The 23952-nt window shown below is 47.1% G+C and overlaps 1 protein-coding gene across 1 annotated transcript; it reads left to right on the forward strand.

Moving 5' to 3' along the window:
• The first annotated feature begins 4717 nt into the window (after positions 1–4717).
• Positions 4718–23831, forward strand: LOC119381819 (catechol O-methyltransferase domain-containing protein 1). The gene is made up of 6 exons (XM_037649575.1): positions 4718–4837; positions 7048–7153; positions 7953–8071; positions 13325–13379; positions 18771–18904; positions 23662–23831. Exons 1-6 carry the CDS (start codon positions 4718–4720, stop codon positions 23812–23814), a joined length of 687 nt encoding a protein of 228 aa, XP_037505503.1. The 3' UTR covers positions 23815–23831.
• Positions 23832–23952: the final 121 nt, after the last annotated feature.

The raw sequence follows: 23952 nt of genomic DNA on the forward strand, positions 1-23952 counted from the left end.
ATGTCAAATTTACTGATGCGCACGCCAACTTAAAGTGCGTGCGTGAAGCGTGTCCCTTGTTAACCAAATGGTCAAAAGAGTAGGTATATGGGCGATTTGCCAACTTCAAGCTGACGTCACTCGCGGCAAAAGTTTGTATGCAAGTGGTGCAATTACATGCAAGCAATTTTATCTTGATGCTGGTCGTATACCATTAGTGAAGCTGCCCGGCCAGCAGCAAAGGTAATTGCTTTCTAAATTCGGCACTTAGGCTGCAATTTGCTATTTTCCTACATTTTCCGGATTTTTTTTTTTATTCTCGGAACACAATAAGCCATATAGTCTCTCTAAAAAGAATGTGTGCGGTGGTCTCGATGTCCCAGTTTAAAAGCAGCACAAGGTTATCGTATGACGGTAACAGCAGATGCTTGTAAAAGGTAAGGACACGTGAAAGACTAAAATTACGTCACATTGGTATAAACCAGGAGGTTGCCGATAGTGCAATGAAGGGTGACAGTACTGCAACCATGCAGCAACGCACCGTAAGCAAGCGTAGGACACTTTCGGTTAACAACCACATAAATATACGCAGTGATGTTAAAACAAAAAAAAAGCTTAAATGCATTAGCAACGGCCCAGAATGCCTCTATCTTCAACACAATTTTTGAATGCTTTTAAAGCACACTTCCGCAAATCTCTTGTTGGCCACAGGCCCAAAATGTTCCATAAACTGAGTTGTCTGCGGTCCGACCTGGGTGGAGCCACCGACCGGGTGAAGAGATGGAGCCTCTTGGCTTCCACCCCTGATCCCGATCCCTTTGGTCTTTTTCAATAAAGTTCCTCGCTCGCTCTTTGGTCTAATGCCATTAGCGCTGATGATATTGTCGTCTTGGTGTGGGAATCCTAGAAGCACATGATGCTCTGCCTACACCAAGCTTTTTAGAGGCGCAGCATCTCTTGCTCGGGGGTATGTCCCTCGGCGTCAGCCTGGTAGTCCGCACTCACTACGCATGCGCAACTCTCCTCCTTCCCTCTCTCCAACAGCTGCACGTTACTCTCTCCACTTCTCTACCAGCACCTGCTTGCGCTTCCCCTGCGTTCTCGCTTCTGTTCTCGCGGCGCATGCGCTACTCTTCTCCTCTAGTCTCCTCTTCTTCAAGTGGTAGAGCGCTGCGCGCGTTCAGTCCAGCGCTTGCTTCGGTTGACTCCTCTGAAATGCGGGCTCGACATGCCGAAATTCTCTCCTGCGCAGCGCCGCGATGAGCGCCAGCGCATGCGCGTCCCCTCCCCCACTCTCTCCTCTCCTACGCTGCCTCCCTCTCGCGCGGCTGTCGACCGCGTTCCCCACTCGCCCTGTGAGAATTAACGGCCGGGCTAGAGGGAAGACACGACGAGCGTAGTGTTCGTCTTCGCTTTCCACGACGCGAGGTTGGTAGCATGCCCGAGGTCAGTAGCATGCCCAACGAGCGCCAACGGAACGCGATCGTGCAAGTGCTCCGGCTTCGCATCGCCTCATGGTCCCCTTTAGCGGAAGATGTAGTTTTTTTTGCACGGAAGTGGCCGCACTGAAACTCCTGAATGTGATTGTAGATTTGTAGATGAAGACATACATCCTTTCTTCATTTTAGTGGACCAGTGGTGACACTGGTATTCGCCCAATTTCTGCGGCCCATACGTTTTTTGCCCACGGACGACTCCCTTTTTATTAGACCAATCGTGAGTAGTGGGGCCTGCCAAATTTCTTTGGCGCATGCTCACTAGGAGTTTGTGCGTGCATAGGACGGAGGAATTTTGGTTTCTCCTGGCCATGTACAGCGTCGTCGTAAAAATGATCCTGAATTCGCTCACTCTATGTAGAAAATCATTTTTATTTGTTCTACGCTTGAACCATCTGGCCTGCATGCATCAATGCGTTTGCAAGTTACGCTCAAGTCCGGGCAATAAAGCTGCTCTTCAGGCCATTTCCAGCTGCAAAGATACTTACATGCACACTGAGCTATAGTAGTTCAGGGTCGACAAGCCTCATTTATTCTGTTTGTGTTAAATTGTCAACTCGATACGAGTCGATGAACCATCGCTGCACGTACCCAATGTTGTAACTCGCTACCTCCCTAACTCATTGTCGTTTTAAAAATAAACCGCAGTAAATTTACCACTCTAAAAAATTATGGCAGCTTCGCACTATAGCGGTGCCATGCCTGAAGGAAGAGCGGAGCTGGCGGTGGCCGCCTTTCTTGTTTCTCCTTATTTTTATTTTTTTCTTCTTTTTTCGTTTCTTGTATCTCTTTTTTAAATCTGTCTCTTTCAATTGCTTTCTTTCTCACTCTATCTATCTATTTCTCTTTCTCGCTCTTTCTTTCTTCCGTTTCTTCCTTTCTTTTATTTTTCTTTCTTTCTTCCTTTGTTTCTTTCTGTCGGTCTTTCTCTTTTTCTCTCTGTTTCTCTCTCTGCCCATATTTTTCTGTCTTTTTATCTTTCTATGTCTTTATGCTCTTTATTTCAGTCTATTTTTCTCTTCCTATCTCATTCCATCGCTTTCTTTCTTTCTTTCTGTATCTGCCTAGGTTTTCCAGTCTTCTTACCTTTTTATGCCTTGATTTTCTTTACTTCTCTATACTTTTCTCTTTCTTTTTCTTTCTGCCGCCTTCTCTCTCTCTCTCTCTATTTATCTATTTCTTTCTCTCTATTTTCTATCTCTTTTTCTTTCTCTCTCTCTTTTTCACGTGTTCTTTTTCGTTTTTATTTTCTTCATTTCTCTCTACTTTTCTGTCTCTCTATTTTTCTACCGCTTTCTTTCTCCCTTTCTCCATTTCTCTCTTTCTTTCTCTCTATTTTCTACCTCTTTCTCTCTCTCTCTCTCTCTTTGACGTGTTCTTTTTTGTTTGACACTCGCACCATCTGTACACGGTAGCGAGGCCCGCCCAATTCCTGTGGCGCATACCCACCTGAGGAGTTCTTCACGACCGAGCACAAGTTACCGACAGCTTAAACAGCTTCACTGCAAAGGGAATGAAGAGGACTCGTACCGGTTCATGATGATGATAGTTCTTTATGAAGGAGCACAAGTTACCGACAGCTCAAGCGACTTCGCTTTAAAAAAAAAATCCTTGCAGTATTTTTCTTGTTTGTTAACCCATGATTTTGAGCAAGGGACAGAGAATGAACTTTATACCAGGGGTGACGCAGTGATCCAAGCAGGGATAGTGTCAATGGCGGTATCACAAAATACGATAATAAAGAGAACTGAGAACATGGCGCACTAATTGTAAACACCACCTCGAAGTAGGCCCTGTCTTTTTCCTAACCATTATATTTATCTGATTTGAAGGTACGACGACCGTAATTATACTTTCCTCCCTACCCGCCATCTGGCTCTCGGACCTCGCCTCCCCCCACCCCTTTTTTCTTTTGCCCTGCATACTCATTCCTTATCCAGATTAGCCGCTCGGCGGACCTCTAAAATTCTCGTTATTTCAGTAAAAAACTTGTTTTCTATCTCCCTGTTAATTTCTAAGAGATCCTCTCTTAAATCCTTTCCTCCTCTCTATTTCTCGTCTTTCTATTCCCCTTCCCCGACCCCCCCCCAGTGTAGGGTAGCCAACCGGAAGTGTTTCTGGTTAACCTCCCTGCCTTCTCCTTTTTCTGCTTCCTTCCTTCCTTCTACCTCTCTTATAGTAGAGGCACATACAGTGGCGTAAATCCACACAAATCACATGGGGCGACACATCTTGTAATGGCAGCCATATGTTTCTTTATAAATATTGGTTTTATTTGTAATCATATGAAAATTAAAATCGTACTTCGAACTAAAATAAAAATGAGCATTATTTTTAAGCACCATAATCGTAGTCGAGCTGTCGGATTTATACTTCATTGTTAATGGCTTCCGCCTCATCGTCGACCTAAATAAATAACGGTAGATGCTCGGGAATTCTTCATTGACATTGCAGCTTAAAGCCCAGCATAATAAAACATTTGCGGCGCGTCAACCCGTAGCATTTTTGAAAGCTCGCGCTCTACAATGGCCTTTGGAAGGAAAAGTAGCTTTCACTCTTCTACTACGTGTCTGCTCTATGGAAGGGCTTCAGGATTCACTTTGTTTTATGGAGAGTGTGTGTCATACTTAACTCTCAAGCAAATTAAATATGGCGTTAGAAAGGTAAATATCAGGAAGGGGGGGGGGGAGGGGGAGAGGTACTTGCAAGGGATGTCTCAACCAGCCTCAACACAAAAGAGTCAGTACCCCCTTGCCCCCCTCCATCCACATACATACGCCTTCGGGTATATTTGTGCACCCCCCCACCCCCTCCCACCCCAAGATGAATAGTTCAAGCGTCACCCCGTCCCATGGACGTTCCTATGGAATATGTCTTGCATACTGTGCACTATTCTATAGTTATTTGTCGGTGTAGTCACCCTGTAGCTGCACCGTGCCGTCGTCGTGACTCAATGTTCGTATCGTTACACGCTGCAACAAACTTGTTTTTATGAACGCATAAACCTTGCAGTAAGTTCCCGTGCGCATTCCGTGCTCTCCCACGCCGCCGTTCCACCTGTACTATGCGTTAGCGGCCGCTTCGCCGCAGCTGGTGGTCGAGGGTCTCCCGCCGCATGTATTTAGGTGGCCCTGCGTTCCCTGCTTCAGTGTCGACTCCATCGCTTGGTACTCGCTCCACCTCCGTCAACTCTTCCATTCGGGAGTTTGCTTGCACTTCGGCATACTTAATCCGTATTTCCGATGGCTGAAACCCGCGGTCACGGTCACTTCGTCAAGCCGTACCATCTTGAACCGCGCCTCGCCGAATATGTGGCCAATCACAGCGGCCCGCTGCACCCGGCTCTCGCAAAGCTCTGCCAAGTAAGTTAACTCTATGTCCTTTGTTCGCCTACCGCGAATGCGCACTGACTTCATCAGTTTCATCAGTGCGAAATGCTTATAATTTTCTTGGAAAGCAAGACAAGCATTTTACTTAAAGTAACAATTTTTTTAGCGCTATGTCAATAAGATCTGGAGTTTTACAGGCCAAAACTCCTATATGATTATGACGCATGATGTTGCTAAGAGTTCTGGAAATTTCGACCGTCTGGGGTTTTTTAACGTGCAATAACATGGTACAGTACACGGGCCTCCAGCATTTCGCCTCCATCGCAATGCGATTGCCGCGGCCGGGATCGAATCCGCGACCTTCGTGTCAGCAGCCGAGTCTCGTAACCACTGTACCACGGCGGCGGACGTGTGCTGACGTCAACCGGTGCACTATGGTAACCGCTATACAGTGGAGTTTATCAAGTGTATTCCTGTGGAATTGCATAAAACATTGTCTTTCTTTCCTTAGCAGGAAAAACTCGCGCTCCGCTTGTTTTAGCTCACTGTGTGACGCCACTCAGTGTGCTTTTGCGTTCTGTTATACAGACACACTCCGATTGTAAAGACACTGGAACTTTTAATTTTATGGCCGCTGTGTCACCCACAACTTGACACCCGCGCACAGTGATTGTAAGGAGCCTTCTTGCAGCAAAGGTATCCAGAAGTGGAAGAAAATGAGGGGAATCAAGATAGACCATCAGGAGCAAATTTAAGCATCTAAATCTGCATTTAATCCTCAAGTATTCCGTCGCAGCCCCTCAGGTAAACGAATTGCTAAGCTGCCATTTTCACACACTGAAACAGAATTGTCGACTCTCTGCCGTTTATGAAACGGCAGAGAGTCGTGGGTGGTTTACCGAAGAAATAAAAACATAAGAGACCAGGTCGGGTGCCGTTAAACTGTGAATGCTTCCTTTGAGGAGCAGATTTGCGCGTTTCATTGAACGCGCCGAATTCAACAAACGGATTCACGTGTGCTGAAAGCAACCTTTCTTGCGAGAAAGCAAACTTCACGGCTGCCTTTGAGCTGCAGCCCATCACGCCAGCTACTACCGCACTGCCATTTGGCAATCTTACTTTGTCGCGTCGGTTAGCAAGCGCAGTTTCGAAGAACTATTTTCTCTTGTTCAACCAGCAGTTTCACAATTACTATATTTTTTAAAGAGGCCGCTCAATTGTGGCAATGACATTGTAGCGCGTAGCAACATGAGAAGCCGAGGGCGCAGGCAATTGAGGCTGCCTACGCGTATGCCACTCAACAGTAGCGGGGGTTTCCCCATTTGGCCCACACTCTAAGAAAAAGAAAAGAGTCCTTTGACTCCTTTCGGAGAGTTCTGACTCTTCACGTATATGACTCTTTTTAAAGAGGCACGCCCACTCTCTTTCGAGACCATTGTACTCTCTTCAGAGAGTCGTGTGACCCACAAGGGAGTTAACGTACCTCTTTAAAGAGAGTCATATACGTGGCTAGTCAGGACTCTCCGACAGGAGTCACACATTGCATTAGTAAACCTTATTACTCGCGTATTGAGAGGGAGAAGCCAGATACACGAAATAAATGCGACATTGTCGCGATCAAAAGTTGGAAGCTTGGTTTTCTTGTGCAAGGTTCATTCTAGAACTGCACCGCATGTCTAGAACAAAACGGAGCAGCCAATTAAGACTCCTTAGGTATCCAGGTGGACGCTTAGGGTGGAGATCGCCCATTTCTATCCTGCTCCTCCGTAAGTGACATCTCCTCTAGTCAAGGTGAAATTCGTAGATTTATGTCCCTTTAAATTCCAGAAGGCACGTCGCCGTGTAGTTCTATTCTTATTGCACGTGCTACTTGCGACCTTCGGCTTATACCCTTGCCACAGGCATTTGCTTACGAAACGCCGCAGCTGGTAGAGTATTTCCATGGGGCGAAACGCAAGAACAATCCGTACTCTTATATCTGGGTGTACTCTAAAGAATCCCAGGTGGCCAAAATAATCCCGAGCCCTCCACTACGGCATGTCTCACGAGCGTATTGTGGTTTTAGCGATTCGTGGTGTGTCGTCTTCGTGTGCGAACATGACAGGAGCCAGACTGTCATATCATGTTTACAGAAATTCTGCATGGTCTAAAAAAAGACTGCCTGTATAATTAATGCTTCCCTTCGTTATTATTTTTCATTAATTGTTCTTACCTTCCACACGCATGTACCTCTGTCGTGAAAGGAAACCCAGAAGCACCCACATGCTTATAAGATGAGCGACACGACTCAGTTACAGCTCTTCCAGATCCTGCTCAAGGCTACAAAGGCACGACATTACTTGGACGTAGGTGAGCTTGTCGCGTGTCCACATAATATATATATATATATATATATATATATATATATATATATATTAGTCTTGACGTCGCTTTACGGATGGCTCTTTAACAGACACGTCTGACTACCGGCGAGCGAGAGCGTTTGTTTGTTTGTTCCTCAGTTACTTGGCGCAATATACGTCTATCAGTACCACATATCGTCGTCTTCCGCTATCCTCGCCTCCTGACAGCGGAGCGTTGGTCATTCGCATTTAGCACTAGTCATCGATAGATAGATAGATAGATAGATAGATAGATAGATAGATAGATAGATAGATAGATAGATAGATAGATAGATAGATAGATAGATAGATAGATAGATAGATAGATAGATAGATAGATAGATAGATAGATAGATCAGCGCTCGTCTTGCCCACTTCTTCACTTGCGAATGTGTGTTTATTGCTTCTGTTAATTTACAAGCGCTTTTCTACCCTACCGACGTACACGGTTCATTTAAGATATCTTATACCATTACTGCCGCTATCGTATTATCCGATAATTTCGGAAATGGACGAGACCTGTGCACTTACATTGCTCCTGTCCTATCTACGTACTCTAGAGTAATTTTTTATCCACGTCACAAGTAAAATGTGTTGCAAATCTCATTCAATGGTATTTAAAACCTCGTTTGAGCGAAATTCTTACAAGATAGCGCGAAGGACAGCGATCATTAGTCTGCACGTGCTTTTGTGTTTCGCCAGTGCTTACGACAGATGTGTTAGGCAATCGGAAGGTGTCTTCATGCATTTTCTTCTTCACTGTATAGGCGTATTTACGGGTGTAAGCGCAATGGCAGCTGCCCTCGCACTTCCACCAGATGGCAGAGTCGTTGGTCTTGAGATTGAGGAGGAGATCGTCAAAGTTGGTAGACCCTTCTGGAAAGAGGTGAAGTTTTTTTTCCTTCGTCTTTCTTTGTTTCATTTAGTTCATTCTATGTGTGGCCGAAAAGGCCAATAGTTTACGAGGGTAGATGTGAAACGTCTACCGGAGGTCTTGCAGGTATATCTTAAGTAGCGCAAGGCACACAGCCGGACTTCGAGCGCCCGTTGGGCGAAACGTTTTAACACAGCCGACAAAGAGCGATATGGCGAACACAATCAGGTTTAGGCATGATTTGAAGGTGTCTGGAAGACGTCTATTGTACGTCTTGACTCAAGGGATGATCGCCACGATGTTCTGCCGGCCTTGATCAAGATATATTTCAGATGGAAAATAAATGCAGGTGTCTTCAGTGGGTTAGATTCTTTAAAGCGAAAGCGTTAGATGCCTCATGAGACGCTGACCTTGCAACCGCGGCGCGCAGTACAAAAGATCACGTGATCTCGCGCACAATGAGATGTAAAAAGCAGAGTTAGAGTTCTGGCGTAAGCATGTGTGAGCTTTTTCGATTTATGCAGTTTTTGTGTGAATAAAATTTTCAGCGGTGAGTACAGCGCTCATGTTGCGTCGTTCTTCTTCTGGTGTACTTGTTTTTCTCTTCGCGCTGTGAGCGAAGATGCAGATGTGCCGACTGACCCAAATAGCTATCGTATTTAAGAACAATCTTCACACGCGAAACCACGATGCACCAGCCCTCTTTAACTCCGCGCTCCGAAAAAAAGTGCATACGGCTACACACCTACGACCTACTGACTATCGCATGTGCGCATTACCTGGACTTTACAGACAGGTGCAGGTGTAACGAAATACTTGTATCGAATACACTGGCGATTTCTATGAGCATAGACCACGACTTTACAGACGCGGGCAGCTGTAATGAAACACTTTTATCGAATACACTGGCGATTTCTATGAGCATAGACCACGACTTTACAGACGCGGGCAGCTGTAACGGAATACTTGTACACTCTAAGAAAAAGAAGAGTATGCGTGACTCTTTTCGGAGAGTTCTGACTTGCCACGTATAGGACTCTCTTTAAATAGTCACGGTGACTCTCTTGGTGGGTCAGGGTCGGCTCGCTCTAGGAGAGTCCCCTGACCCTCTAGGAAGAGTGGAAAGACTCTCATCCGGAGGATCACGTTACCACTTATAGGGTGTCAGACGACTCTTGCCGGTAACGCTCCTACGGGGGTCAAGGGAACCCACACCGAAGCATCAAGCGACTCCACAAGTATTTTTAAGCTACTCATTTAACCCTTGCTCTATTTTTGCGCGACTACTGTTGAAAATAGTGGAGTATTCATTTTAAGCAAGTCCAATAATACTTGCCGTTCTGCCCAGCGACTGTAAAAAAATAATAGTTCAGATTTAGCATTATTTTAATAAAACTCGTAGAAACAATACATATTTTCCAGCAAAGTTATATAGAAAGCGCGATAGGATGGTCTGTGATTTCCAATTAAGAAGTTTGGGTATTCCTCATCTACATGCTTCTATAAGTATAGCCAACTAAAATGTGTGACTGTGATATGCACAGTGTCATATGGTGCTAAATGAACAGCAGAAATCGCCATCATGTTTCCATATTTATTCCTTGTTATTAAGAATAAATCAAAAAGTGGTGACGGCTTCAGGCATCAGACTTGTGGCTTGCTAGGTTGTCGCTCCTGTCCAGCGTGAGCACCATGAAAAACGGTATCTGAAAAGCAGAACGTGATATTGTGATGAGAAAATGAAATTGCGGTAAAGGTTTGCAAAACCTACACAATAAGTGGTTCACACAGACATAATAAAGGCTAACAACAAAACAACAAAGCACATCCTCCGGCAGCCAGGGGCATGCCGTGAGCGGTTATTGACCGCATGTTTTGCAAACGTAACCCATCCTTAAATACTCAGATAAACAGATGCGAGTACTAGGGCCCGAACGACACCCAGCGCGTGCGTACGCCGTCTACGTCGAGATCAGACATGTCATATACTAGAATTAGCGCACATAACTCCCACAATCACGTACATTCACTCGATTCTGTTATAGCGCCCAACGTCATTGCAGTGTATGCAAACCACGAAAACAGCAAACAGAAACGAGGGAAAAGAGTGCACGCCCGCGGCCGCAACAACGCGCGCCGTCGAATGTCTAGAGCTTTTTCACTTTACCGGCGAGGCGTGTCCAACTTGAATGACTACCGCGTACGTTCTGGAAGCCACCGTACTATATCTGCACCTCAAACTACCGTCTTTAAGCCAACAAAAACCAATTTATATAGTGCGTCTGAGCGTTATGTACACAGGATTTTTTTTTTCACGTTCCCACGCGCGGAAGCACGCTGCACACTCAAGGTCGATGGAACTGTTATTATGAAGTAGACTAAAGTGCATCTCAAAACGACATCTTGCACCTTCAGTAGTGCCGACACAACGTGCGATCAGCAAGAAATGACCCTCGATAATTGTTTGCATCGCTCACTTTATGGGAGCTTGTACAGCAACGCGCATAACGGTGGTAACTCGTTAACTGACAGCTTTAGTTGGGCATCCGCAACAGCCCCGCGGACGCAGGCTGCTGTTGGAAAGGGCTGGCGGATAACTTCAGCAAGGCTGCTGCGGACGCCCAGCTAAACCTGTATAATTAGTACCTACGAAAGCAGTACACTCACCGTTAACTGGCGCCCGTTGTCGGTGTCCGCAGCTCCATGAATTTTCCGCCCTCCAAGCGTCACTTCGTGCACGGAGCCGGCGTCAACACCACCGAAGACGCGCAACCAACACAACCACGCAACGCATTCCAATAGACCAGGAGACTGAGACGAGAGGAAAGCGGCGCGCCACCCCGGCGCCAACCCCGTATGCGTCGCCGAGCAAGGCGCCACAACGGCGCCAAAGGGCAAGCGCGCGATATGTATGGCGTATACGGCGGCTCTTCCGATACCGAAGCCAATCGAAACGCGCTTCAGGAGGGTCCAGTGACTCCTTCCCAAATGCGAACTCTTTTTCTCTGCCCGTACCTTCCAAAAGGGGTCAGGTGGACACCCGAAGAGAGTCACGGTTCCATGACGCTCTTTTGACTCTCTTTTTTCTTAGAGTGTATCGAATACACTGGCGATTTCTATGAGCATAGACCACGACTTTACAGACGCGTGCAGCTGTAACGGAATACTTGTATCGAATACACTGGCGATTTCTATGAGCATAGACCACGACTTTACCGACGCGTGCAGCTGTAACGGAATACTTGTATCGAATACACTGGCGATTTCTATGAGCATAGACCACGACTTTACAGACGCGGGCAGCTGTAATGAAACACTTGTATCGAATACACTGGCGATTTCTATGAGCATAGACCACGACTTTACAGACGCGTGCAACTGTAACGGAATACTTGTATCGAATACACTGGCGATTTCTGTGAGCATAGACCACGACTTTACAGACGCGGGCAGCTGTAATGAAACACTTTTATCGAATACACTGGCGATTTCTATGAGTATAGACCACGACTTTACACACGCGTGCAGCTGTAACGGAATATTTGTATCGAATACACTGGCGATTTCTATGAGCATAGACCACGACTTTACAGACGCGTGCAGCTGTAACGGAATACCTGTATCGAATACACTGGCGATTTCTATGAGCATAGACCACGACTTTACAGACGCGGGCAGCTGTAATGAAACACTTGTATCGAATACACTGGCGATTTCTATGAGCATAGACCACGACTTTACAGACGCGTGCAACTGTAACGGAATACTTGTATCGAATACACTGGCGATTTCTATGAGCATAGACCACGACTTTACAGACGCGTGCAGCTGTAACGGAATACTTGTATCGAATACACTGGCGATTTCTATGAGCATAGACCACGACTTTACAGACGCGTGCAGCTGTAACGGAATACTTGTATCGAATACACTGGCGATTTCTATGAGCATAGACCACGACTTTACAGACGCGGGCAGCTGTAATGAAACACTTGTATCGAATACACTGGCGATTTCTATCAGCATAGACCACGACCTTACAGACGCGGGCAGCTGTAATGAAACACTTGTATCGAATACACTGGCGATTTCTATGAGTATAGACCACGACTTCACAGACGCGTGCAGCTGTAACGGAATACTTGTATGGAATACACTGGCGATTTCTATGAGCATAGACCACGACTTTACAGACGCGTGCAGCTGTAACGGAATACTTGTATCGAATACACTGGCGATTTCTATGAGCATAGACCACAACTTTACAGACGCGGGCAGCTGTAATGAAACACTTGTATCGAATACACTGGCGATTTCTATGAGCATAGACCACGACTTTACAGGCGCGGGCAGCTGTAATGAAACACTTGTATCGAATACACTGGCGATTTCTACGAGCATAGACCACGACTTTACAGACGCGGGCAGCTGTAACGGAATACTTGTATCGAATACACTGGCGATTTCTACGAGCATAGACCACGACTTTACAGACGCGGGCAGCTGTAACGGAATACTTGTATCGAATACACTGGCGATTTCTATGAGCATAGACCGCGACTTTACAGACGCGTGCAGCTGTAACGGAATACATGTATCGAATACACTGGCGATTTCTATGAGCATAGACCACGACTTTACCGACGCGTGCAGCTGTAACGGAATACTTGTATCGAATACACTGGCGATTTCTATGAGCATAGACCACGACTTTACAGACGCGGGCAGCTGTAATGAAACACTTGTATCGAATACACTGGCGATTTCTATGAGCATAGACCACGACTTTGCAGCAGCGTGCAGCTGTAACGGAATACTTGTATCGAATACACTGGCGATTTCTATGAGCATAGACCACGACTTTACAGACGCGTGCAGCTGTAACGAAACAATTGTATCGAATATACTAGCGATTTCTATGAGCATAAGAACTATCATGCTAGTTTCACAAATGCTTGATTAAGTGACACTTGCCATTGGCCTTCCACCTTCAATAATATAACGTCTTCAATAGGATAAATGGTCGGCATTTGCTTTTACAAAAAAGTCTAGCGCAGATATTCTTTGCGAATACTATAGCCCTAGGATTTTGCCCACAATACTCATGCGCTGAAGGTGCTCGTAAGAATAGACAAGGAAAAAAAATGTAGTCTACGACCCACTGGGGCGCTGAGAAGGCACCTTCTAAATATTCGAGGTAGTCTGCCAGTAACTTAGTTCCGTCGTTAGTGACAAGCTAAAATAATTCCCTTGCATTCCTTGCAGGCGGGCGTCGAGGAGAAAATTGACGTTATTATTGGCGACGCCAATAAGTCTCTAGGCAAGTTGAATTCTGCATTTTCTCAACTCTTGTTGTTCACCTATTGTGACGCATGCCTTTACAGTAGTGCGAAACATTAGTACAACGGCAGCTGCATAGTAGCCTCGTTTTCAAGGCTGTACCTCAGAATACCTGAAAAAAATTCACAGCATATCCACGTGGTGAATGATGATGAGTGGGGCGAAGCTCCGGAGGGAATCATCGGTAAACCGTGAATCATCGGTAAACCGTCGTCAAAGAGCATAGTATGAGTCATGCTGTTGAGTGCAATCACTGCCGGCATCGGATCTTACAGGTCGGTAACCTCCGGCGCCGGCTCGATCTCGTCGTTATCCACGTCACCGTCATCGTCCATGTGCACGATGCGATTCCAATCCATTTTGATATTGAGGTACTTGTATAGCTGATACTGCTCCAGGTGTTTGAGCCACACGTGCACGTGACGTTTCTTCACGAGTACCTTCTTATACGATCGTTTACAAACGAGCCGGCGCTTGAGATGAACGTCGATGGCCACATCGTCCGGAACGTTCCACGGTAGGCACTGAACCGTGTTGGGGACGTTTATCGGAACATTCACCACTTGCCCGTTGATGCCGTATTGACCGCTGCCGTGCGTCAAACGCCTGATGCTCGTAAACGGTAACCCAGGAGCAATGAGGCATTCTTCGACCGGGTTGAGCGGGGGCAAGTTCTCGGGTTTTGCCGGGTATCTGTAGCCATACGTGACGCTCATCGGAGGCACCTTCCCCGCCACCAACGAATCCTTGCAGTTGGAGCAGATCTTGTACTCACTGTGATCTCTGATGGCGGGGAACTCGCGTTGCAGCACGGCGATGGCATTGGCGCAAGCCTGGTCCTTCTTGATGGAAGATATATGGGGCTGGATTGTTTGAGAACCACAATCTGTCGCACACACCGCAACTATGGCCGAAACTGTTGTCAAGGAAATCCCGCTGGAAGCGCGCGTCGGCGCCTTCGGGCAGAGCCCGCCTGATGCGTTTTGCAGCCACTTCACATGCTCGCACAGCCTCGGGCTCTGCCTGCCGGTACGCGCGCTTTCTCGCCGCTTCACGGTCTTTCACATTTTAAAGATCCGATTCGCGCCGCAGCCGTGCAGCTTCGGTCTCGCGCGCTCGAACGCCGGGGTCTTCGCGGCGCAGCCGTGCAGCTTGTCGAGCAGCTTCTGCCTCGCGGGCTCGAACGGCGGGGTCTTCGCGCCGCAGCCGTTCAGCTTGTCGAGCAGCGTCGGCCTCGCGGGCTCGAACAACGGGGTCTTCTCGCCGCAGCCGTGCTGTTTGTCGAGCAGCTTCGGCCTCGCGGGCTCGAACGGCGGGATCTGCTTCGCGGCGTCGACGTGCAGCTTCGGCCTCGCGGGCTCTCACCTCAGGATTCTGTCTACAAGCGCGCGCTGCCGCCGCCTTCCGTGCCCTCCGTTCCGCAGCCTTGTCTTCCATACGGCGACTCCGAGCGAAAGAGAAAGCGCGCCAAGAGGGAGCCTCATGGCGCGTTACTTCTGAAATGTTGTCTTCGGGCGTCGTTGAAAACACGAGACGTAGTAAAGAAGAAAGAACGCCACACAGGCGAACACGCACGAGAGCCTCACTCGTCAACGTCGTCTTCTTCTTCTATGCATACCAGAACGCGCGCTTCTCACGAACTAGAGGTGGCTACTACAAACAAACAAACGGAGTGTGGACAGACCCACGGCATAAGGAGCTTCGCCCCTAAAATGAAATCGGATAAATTATCTCAATAAGAGGAGCACCTTCCGCGACTGACATGTGATTAGCAAAAAACGTATTCACAGACTTCGTCAACGTCGTCTTCTTCTTCTACTGCATACCAGAACGCGCGCTTCTCACGAACTACAGGTGGCTACTACAAACAAACAAACGGAGTATGGACAGACCCACGGCATATGAAGCTTCGCCCCTAAAAAGAAATCGGAGAAATTATCTGAATAAGAGAAGCACCTTCCGCGACTGACATATGATTAGCAAAAAACTTATTCACAGACTTCTCGTGTGATCACCGAAGACGCATGTAATGTGATAGTAGGTCGGGTGATAGCAGATCGATCGCGTTATGAGCGATAGATGGTCTCGTGTTAGACATTCGCTATGTATGAGACTAAAATTTTCAGCCGAGCACACCGGTTAGCGTTTGCTGCGAGTATCTCTCGAAGTTTTCACTCGAATTATTTTTCGGTGAGTTAGAGTACAATTTCTATTTGAGTTCCACTTACACTCATCAAACCCACGGTCAAGCACGCCCGACAGAACTATTTGGTGGGCTGTTTAGTTCACAGGTCTCACAGGAGCCGAGACAAACGTTACCATCTGTCATTGTTGAATTGTTGTTTCCTCAATAGAATTTCTGCTGGAATATAAATGAATGCAATGCTTTATTATTACAAGGGAATGCTTCGAAAAATTTTTGTTCAAAACAGACGAAGACGAGGAATAAGAGACAGGGAGAAACGCAAAAATTAGACTAACAGTATTCTAGTTTATGTCGTCAGGTTTTTATACCATCGTACTCACTATTTTATAAAAAAGCACTAAAATTTGCACCGAATGCTTTAAAAGGGGTTCACATGCAGGTGGAAGTTATATGTGATCAACTCCGGAGCAAAACAACGAATTTTTTTGACGCTGCGGTAAAACTCTTTGCTCGGCAACAGCGTTAATCACTCCTAACCATATGATTACATCTCTGCGTCATGCCACGCATCCTGTCACTGCATCCTGCCTCGTCATTAAAATAAAACAACAAAAGTAACGCATCACGCAAACCTGCGTTCTATTTATTTTATTTATTTATTTGAGGTGTACGAAACGCGTTCGTTATTTCAGTTTAGGTAGTACATCCTCATTTTCTTTTTTTCTTTTTTTTTTCGGGACAGCTACCCCTTGCCTTTATTGTCGTGATTCACGGAGGGCAGCTGCGTACGATTCAGGCTGCAAACGTCAAAAGCTTAGAAGCTTTTTTTTTTTTTTTTTTTTTTAGTGGGGCTATAAAATGAAGCATGCCTCAGACAATCACTTCGACTGAAAAACTGAAATGCGTCTGGCCAGTGAGAGAGGTTCTCGCTTTCTTTTTGTTTTAGTCGATACAAAACCCGATGCGCACCGTATTAAAAATGTTTTCCGTCGCCGGAAAGCCTGCTTGTTACCACTACTCACAACGAAACGGGGCCGAACGCATGCAATCTGTACCCAGCAGGAAATATGAGATTTAGAGCACTGCCGCGAAATGCCCTTTTAGTTGTGTATTTTTTTTTCCTTTAACGTTAGCAGAAAAGTTCGTAAATGACGCTGCTGCGGCAGGGGCTCACGTGACTTTTTTTTTTTTCGAATAAGCTCAACTGCGCGCGAACGTACCGCTGTTGTTCTCTACAAAGACATTTTAAATGTCGTAGTACGCAGAGGACTTGACTAGGATTCAAAATTAACTATCAGAAGAAATAACCATTGGTTACCCGAGCAGCCTTGGCATACACGCGTAAACAGTCGACTTTCGATGTCTTTGAAATGATCAATTTGCAGCGCGACCTTTAACACACCACTTGGCGGTTAGAAAGTGCGCACTATATTTTGACTAGCTGCCCGTAAGCGGTGCGGTGTTCTCTCATACCACGCACAGACGCATGCACCCACGCACGCATGCGTACACTCATACGCAGTAAAGCACATTACACCATTAAGGAGGTTTTAACATCTCTATAACTAACACCTTGACATCCTAGAAACACGGCATTTTCACGAGTCAAAACACGCATACCACGTGGGCTTCCAATCGTCCAAATACCCTTACCACAGGAAGTGAAAAGATCAATAAATCGGTACTAACAGGGATCAACCGATTACATCATCATCGAAGGCTAGAATATTGCACATACACAACCATACCTACAAACGCAGCAACTTAAAACACCTCATAGATAGACCACTCGCACTGCAGTCATGCACCGACCAACAGGTATATATAGACTGATCTTCACCTGCCATTCAGTGCTCGTGGGAATATTCCTGTTATGCATCATTAAACAATAAACATTCACGGAGGACGCGTAAATTTATGGCGGGCTTGGAGGTAGCCCTATAACATATATATTAATCGAAGGTCATCTAATATTCGACGCTTTTAAATGAGCTAATTCCAATTATCAACTGGTACTCTGTCGTATAGGCCATGGGTGTTTCCACAACTCATAAGACCCTTAACTCCTAAAGGGTGTCTTAGGTAAAAACATTAAGCTTACGCAAACCGAAAGGCTACTCGTGGAAGCAAAACAGCTTTACACCTCATTTTTGCAAATTATTGTTTGTCAAAAGAGCGTTTTGGGCGGTCGAAACTACCTTTAAAGGAACCACTTTTACTAATAATAATCGAATCACCTCAATATCGGAATGCATTGCCTCGCGAATCGATCGCCGCAAAAGAAAAGTCGAATTTGTCAAGCACGAGCGGAGAGACGGGGATTTGAAATGGAACAAAAAACTGCGTTTTGGAGCAGACGAAGCGAAGACAATAGATGCGGCGTGTCTGCCGTCTTCACTTCGTCCTCTCCAAAGCGCTGTTTTATTCTATTTCACAATGCACCAACCAGCCCAGTGAAGCACACTGTTACAGGAATTTGCCGCGCGCTTTGAACGCATTCTCGATTCCTTCGTCCCGACGTGCGCACTGGAAGCTACAAAGGGGGAGATGAGAAAGGGGCAAGACTCCACGTCAGCGCAGGTCACAAACTCGAGCACGTTTCATGAAACGCGATTGGTTTCTCCCGGTGTGGTTCCGGTGCGCGCTAGTGTTGCTACTGTTTATTTCAGCACGTTGTAGACCGCGGCGCCGGCACGTGGCGGCAACCTGTGGTATGAAGCGCGTCGGATCCGAACGCCGCTCTTGGTTTATGTCAGCTATCGGCCAATGGTAACAACCTGCTCTCTGACGAAATAGAGCTGGCACCGGCCTTCCGAACAGAGTGAGGACGGGCCTCTCTATGAAGAGATGGCGCTTGAGCAAGTGACACTTCACGCTCCCCTTGTGAACTCTCCTTGCCGCTCACAATTGCAGGATTTGGCTGAGCCGTTCACAGCAGAGAGAAAGAAAGCTTTTATTTGTGGAGGCCTCAAGGATCATCCTCGTTGGGTGGAGCCCTTAGTGCAGGGCCCCATTGGCTAGCGCCACGGCAGCGTCCGATTTGCAGTGTATGTGCTTTTTCACCAAGCACGAGGGCTGGTTCAGGACACCTTTAAGGGTGCAAAGTAGTTTGCAGTGAACACACTACGTGTATGTTAAGTCGTTATTATGAAAACATTCTGATCATGTTAGTGCACGTTCTCGAGGGACCTTTTACGCAGCAACTGTGGTCTCTACGTCTCGCAGATGATCTGATCGCTCAAGGCAAATCAAACCACTTTGACTTCGTATTCATCGACGCCGACAAAAGCCCCATAGAAGAGTACTACGAGAAAGGCCTCCAGCTCGTCAGGCGGCACGGCATCATTGCCGTCGACAATGTGAGTCATATAGACATATAGAGTAAATGTGCGACACATTCTGCATATTAACAATGTACTTTGTATCATATACAAGACATTTTCAAAGTTGAGCTAGCGGTCAATTCGTGCCGAGACGTGCTAATAAAATACATCTCCAGAATATCAGCGTATTGTCGGATGTGACGATTATAGTAGTAGTAGTAGTAGTAGTAGTAGTAGTAGTAGTAGTAGTAGTAGTAGTAGTAGTAGTAGTAGTAGTAGTAGAACACTTTTATTCAGCCAAATTCATAGGCCGAGCATTTCGACCGCCAGCGCGATCAGTTGACGCTGTTCTTCCTCTTCGGCGCCGATCCAGTCGAGTCAGATGGTGATGGAAAGGAAAGGGGGAGGATAAGAGCTCGATTGCTGAGCAGTTGGGCAGTAGAAAAGGCAGTGTGACAGGTCTGCATATGTAGATGGTCAATTGGGACAGTAGGGGTCCGATCTATATTTATAAACAAAAAGGCGAGAGGGGGTGATCAGACAATTCATTTGGATGTGCCGTAGAGTTCGAGCCTATAGCAGAGTGAGTGATGAATGAGGAGGAGGGTAAAGACGCTTGTCGAGTCGGAGCTGTAGGTATACCTCCTTGATAGTATGGCGCAGGGAGATATTCCCATCATTCTTGACGGAGCTCCCACTGTCTTCCGAAGGTGTGGGCCAGGGAATGAACGGTGCCCGGTGCTATATATCACGGGTCAGCCTATGAGCCAGCTCATTGTCATCAATCCCCGAGTGTCCAGGAACCCAGCGTAGGAAAACAGGGGAAGGTTGCAGTGCATAGACAGCTTGCTCAACCTCTTGTTGGAGGGATGGGGGTAATGTGCGGTTCTGTATGTTACGGATGGTGGCGTAAGAGTCAGAGTATATCGTGTACTCGGGGAGTGAAGGGAGGGAAGAAAGTCACTGTAAGGCACGGACAATGGAAAGGACCTCGAGCGAAAGTACATCAGGCGGGTGCAGGTATGGCCCGCTGATGTGGGTTTCAGGTGTCGAGAGGTGTGGATGGTAGATAGCGTAGCCGCATGAACCCCAAGGAGCCACGAACGAGGCATCCTTATAAGCGACTCCCTGTGTAGAAAAAGGAGGGGAATGATGCTGAGCTGCCGCGTGACGACGGCCGGCGTGCAGAACGGGGGACATGTTGGACGGGAGAGGAAGGATACGAAGGTTGGGAGCAGAGGTGCATGCGGGCGAAGGCAAGGTGGCAACGGGAACTGGAATGTGAGGGATACCCGCTTGGGCCAATAGCCATTGACCCTGACGGGTAAGAGAAAGACGCGCAATCTGAGTGTCGTGGTGGAGAGAAAGAAGAGAACGTAGTGGATAGAAGAGGCCAGTGACAAAGAGCTTAATGGTAGAGGTAGTGATAGGGAGGTTGAGAGCTGCCTTGTAGAGGCCTAATAGAGCTCTTTCGAGGGTGTTAAGTTGGGTTTGGGTAAATTGAAAGTAAGGTGTAAAGTACAGAAACTCGTTGAGGGCGAGCGCGTGGGCAACACGGCACGCATGAGCCTCTTGGAGACCCGACTGCCGAGTGACAACGCGTCGCAGGAGGTGAGTTACTGAGTGGCAGGTCTTGACAGCGTGATGGTTGGCCTGCGCGTTCTTGGCCGCATGCAAAGGGAAGCCAAGATCTTCGCATTGTTGAACGGTAGGAATGGGAGAGCCAGAAAGATGCAGGGAGATGAGGTCATTGTGGGAGAGCTGGTAAGCGGAGCGATTGAGCAAAAGAAGCTCAGATTTCTCTGGAGCAGGAGACAGGCCAGCAGTGGAAAGAAAGGAAGCGATAAGATGTAGGCCACGCTGTAAATTATCCTGTACTTGTCCGGGAGATCCAGACGTACACCAGAACGTGATGTAGTCGGCATAAAAAAATGATGGAGCTCAGGAATTACGGAAAGTTGGGAGGCAAGAGGGACCATAGCCATACTGAATAGAGTAGTTGATAGTACGGCACCTTGAGGAGTGCCGCGGGTGAGGGAATGCGGGTTGGACAGATGAGTATCGACTCCAAAGCGAGCTACTCGATTAGAAAGGAAGGACCGGATGTAAGAATACACGCGGGAACCACATGAAAGGGAGGAGAGCTGAGCCAATATGTGGTCATGGCAAACGCCATCGAATGCCTTACGGACAGCAACGGTTACAAGAACATGAATCTGATTGCGAGAAGGCGAGAGAAATGTGTGCTGGAGGACGAGGAACATGTCCTGCGCACAGACGCGACGTCGGAAGCCGATGAGAGAATGGGGGAAGAACTCTCTCGCCTCAATAAAATCAGACAGGCGAGTCAGGGCCATTCGCTCAAAGGTCTTGCCTACGCACGACGTCAAAGAGGTAGGGCGAAGGTTAGAAAGGGATGGGGGCTTTCCCGGCTTCGGAATCATGCGAATGAGAGAGGATGTCCAAGAGCTCGGGAGAAAGCCGCTGTCCCATGCTTCGTTGAATGTTTTTAAGAGGAACTCTTTAGCGTTGTCGGGAAGATTGCGGAGTGTAGTATATGTTATCTCATCCTCGCCGGGAGCCGAGCTATTAGAATGAGTTGCCAGGGCAGCTTCAAGCTCCCTGAGAGTGAATGGGCGGTCTAGGTCTGGGTTAGTATCGCCACAGTAATCTGGGTAGGGAGGTGTTAAAGGAGGCGGGAGATACAGAGAGGTTAAATTGTCAAAGACATCAGACGGAGTGCCGTGAGTAAGCGCTTTAGCTAGGGTGGTACCCTACTTTGCGGCACTTCACACACACAAGATGGCGCAGTTATACATTAAGGCTTTAAGTGTCTCGTTGAGCGTGCCCTTGAACAAAATACGGTGGCCGAATGGAGTGGTGCAAAAACCCTACGTGACCTGCGTAACCGATGACGTCTGGTTGTGACGTCATAATGACGCTAACGATCGCATATATGGCGTCATGACGTCATCGTGCTGTCGCGTGACGACGTCATCACACGGCATCGTCGCAAAGGTGCGCCGATCCCGAAGGCACTGCATTATACAGGATTCGCAGAAGGCTTCAGGCTTCCTACAACTCAGCGATTGAGAAACTGTAGGCAATTTAATGCGTGTCCCTCACACTGCAGCTCGTTATGCCTTGGAAGAAGCCTGGTCCCCGACTGTGCAGCTTAATGCATTCCCAAGTGTGCAACAGGCACTGTACTTCCAATCACGAATGCCCTATGCGTTATTAATATGTATTCCCATGGTGTAGTACGTGCTCTGGAGGAGCGTTCTACTATTTTGAACGGTACGTATCATGCAACCAACCTCAACATTTCTACTAAATAATCACTGCAGCCCCGTGTGCCTAGAGCTGACTGTGGGTAAACGCTTGTTTTTGCTCGAAGACGGCACATGCATGTTTTCGGGATTTCCTTCGACAGCTCCGAGTTTATATTTTGTGAGAAACGGAGGCTTATATTTAAAAAAAGGCTAAGGGTGGCATGCACGTGCGATGACTCAGACTTTGGGGTTCATTAGAAGTGAAATTCTTTCATAACTTTATAAACCTATGTATTTAGTATACCATATAGTTTAGTGCCGAATGCGGCCCTTTCCTGATATCAAAAGTCACGCAAACTCAGCTATTATTTACCGCTCGCCGACAATGACGCCGAACCTGGTACGTTCAGAACCAATTATGTGCTTAAGCATGACCTCCGAATTATCGTGGCATCCGCAGAGTGATCAAAGTAATGCGCCGAGATTTCCGTCATATCCGCTAATGACTTGCAGGTACCGGAGTTGTCTGATTGGATGCTATTTAAAGGCTGCCAATTACATAGAGGAATAATGATGACAACAACAATTGACGGTTGCCGGCTCAGAGGCCTCGCGAATTGTTTAAATTTGCGTCCGCTGTTCGTTTATAACAGATTTAATCAACGTGAAAGTTCGCGGCAGTGGCCCTTTAAAGGCGCTCTCTCTCTGTGGACTGAAAGTTGGGCGACATTGTGTGCAGCAGGACAATAAACGTGTTGACCGCCATGCGATTATTTTAAACTGGCATATATACTTACATATATTTATTTCTTGTTTGAAATTTGCGTACATACTTCAAAATGGTATGGGGAGGCGGGCACGTCAAGCGGCTCTCCATTAGCCCGCTGAACCCCGTTTCTGCGACTTTTTACCATTGTGAGATAAGATATATTGAGGTAGTTCATGGGTAATGGTTGACAGCATCCTATCTCGTAGATTTTAACTTTTTCAGTGTTGTAACGGGATGTCGCTTGACATGTGGCCACCTTGAAGTATGCGTGTTTATTTCAAACAAAATATTTTGCAAATAAAAACTCCAGCTGTTCGCGATTTCCGTCATATTGAACTGTATATTCGGTGAAACGTGGCCGCACGCACGTCCGAAAATGAGTAGTCGGGTACAACTCTATCAGGCAGCGACATTTTCGCCTGAAAGGAGGATGTACACCTGCCTGCACCAATGAAAGCAAGCTCATACTGACGGAAAACTTCACAGTGGGAATTGGTTACGCAACTCAAGTTCGCAACGCAAGAAACGTTGATCTATGCTGACGTCGTAATCCGTAAGGTCGGTGACCCCTCCGTCGGAGGGTATCGCCAAGTGCTGTACGTGAGAGGGACTGGCTTTAGTCGCGGGGGAAATTGGCTTCCACGCTTCGGTCATCTGGGTAGGGCCTTTTATGCCTTCTTAAGTTGCGTCCTACTAAACTCCGATCTAGCGAGCTCATTCTGTAGCCATCACGTGGATCGCCTTTTCCGCAGGTGTTTTGGCAAGGGAGAGCGTTCAACGCGGAGTACGACGATTCCGTCACGGAGTCCGTGCGACGTCTCAGCCGCAAGATGGCATCCGACGACCGCGTCGAGATCAGCATGCTTACAGTGAGCGACGGAGTCACTTTAGCCTTGAAAAAGTGAACGCCATCGCCCTGACTTCCTCGGCGACTGTCACTGATGATTTTTGCCAAGACACATAAGTGTAAACTGTATACAATAAAGTGTCCGATCGAAAAATTCCCAAAAGATTTTCAGAATGGCATCACCTTTACGAGTGAT

The sequence above is a fragment of the Rhipicephalus sanguineus genome, chromosome 2 (genome assembly GCF_013339695.2).
Source record: "Rhipicephalus sanguineus isolate Rsan-2018 chromosome 2, BIME_Rsan_1.4, whole genome shotgun sequence".
In the NCBI taxonomy this organism is placed as follows: domain Eukaryota; kingdom Metazoa; phylum Arthropoda; class Arachnida; order Ixodida; family Ixodidae; genus Rhipicephalus; species Rhipicephalus sanguineus.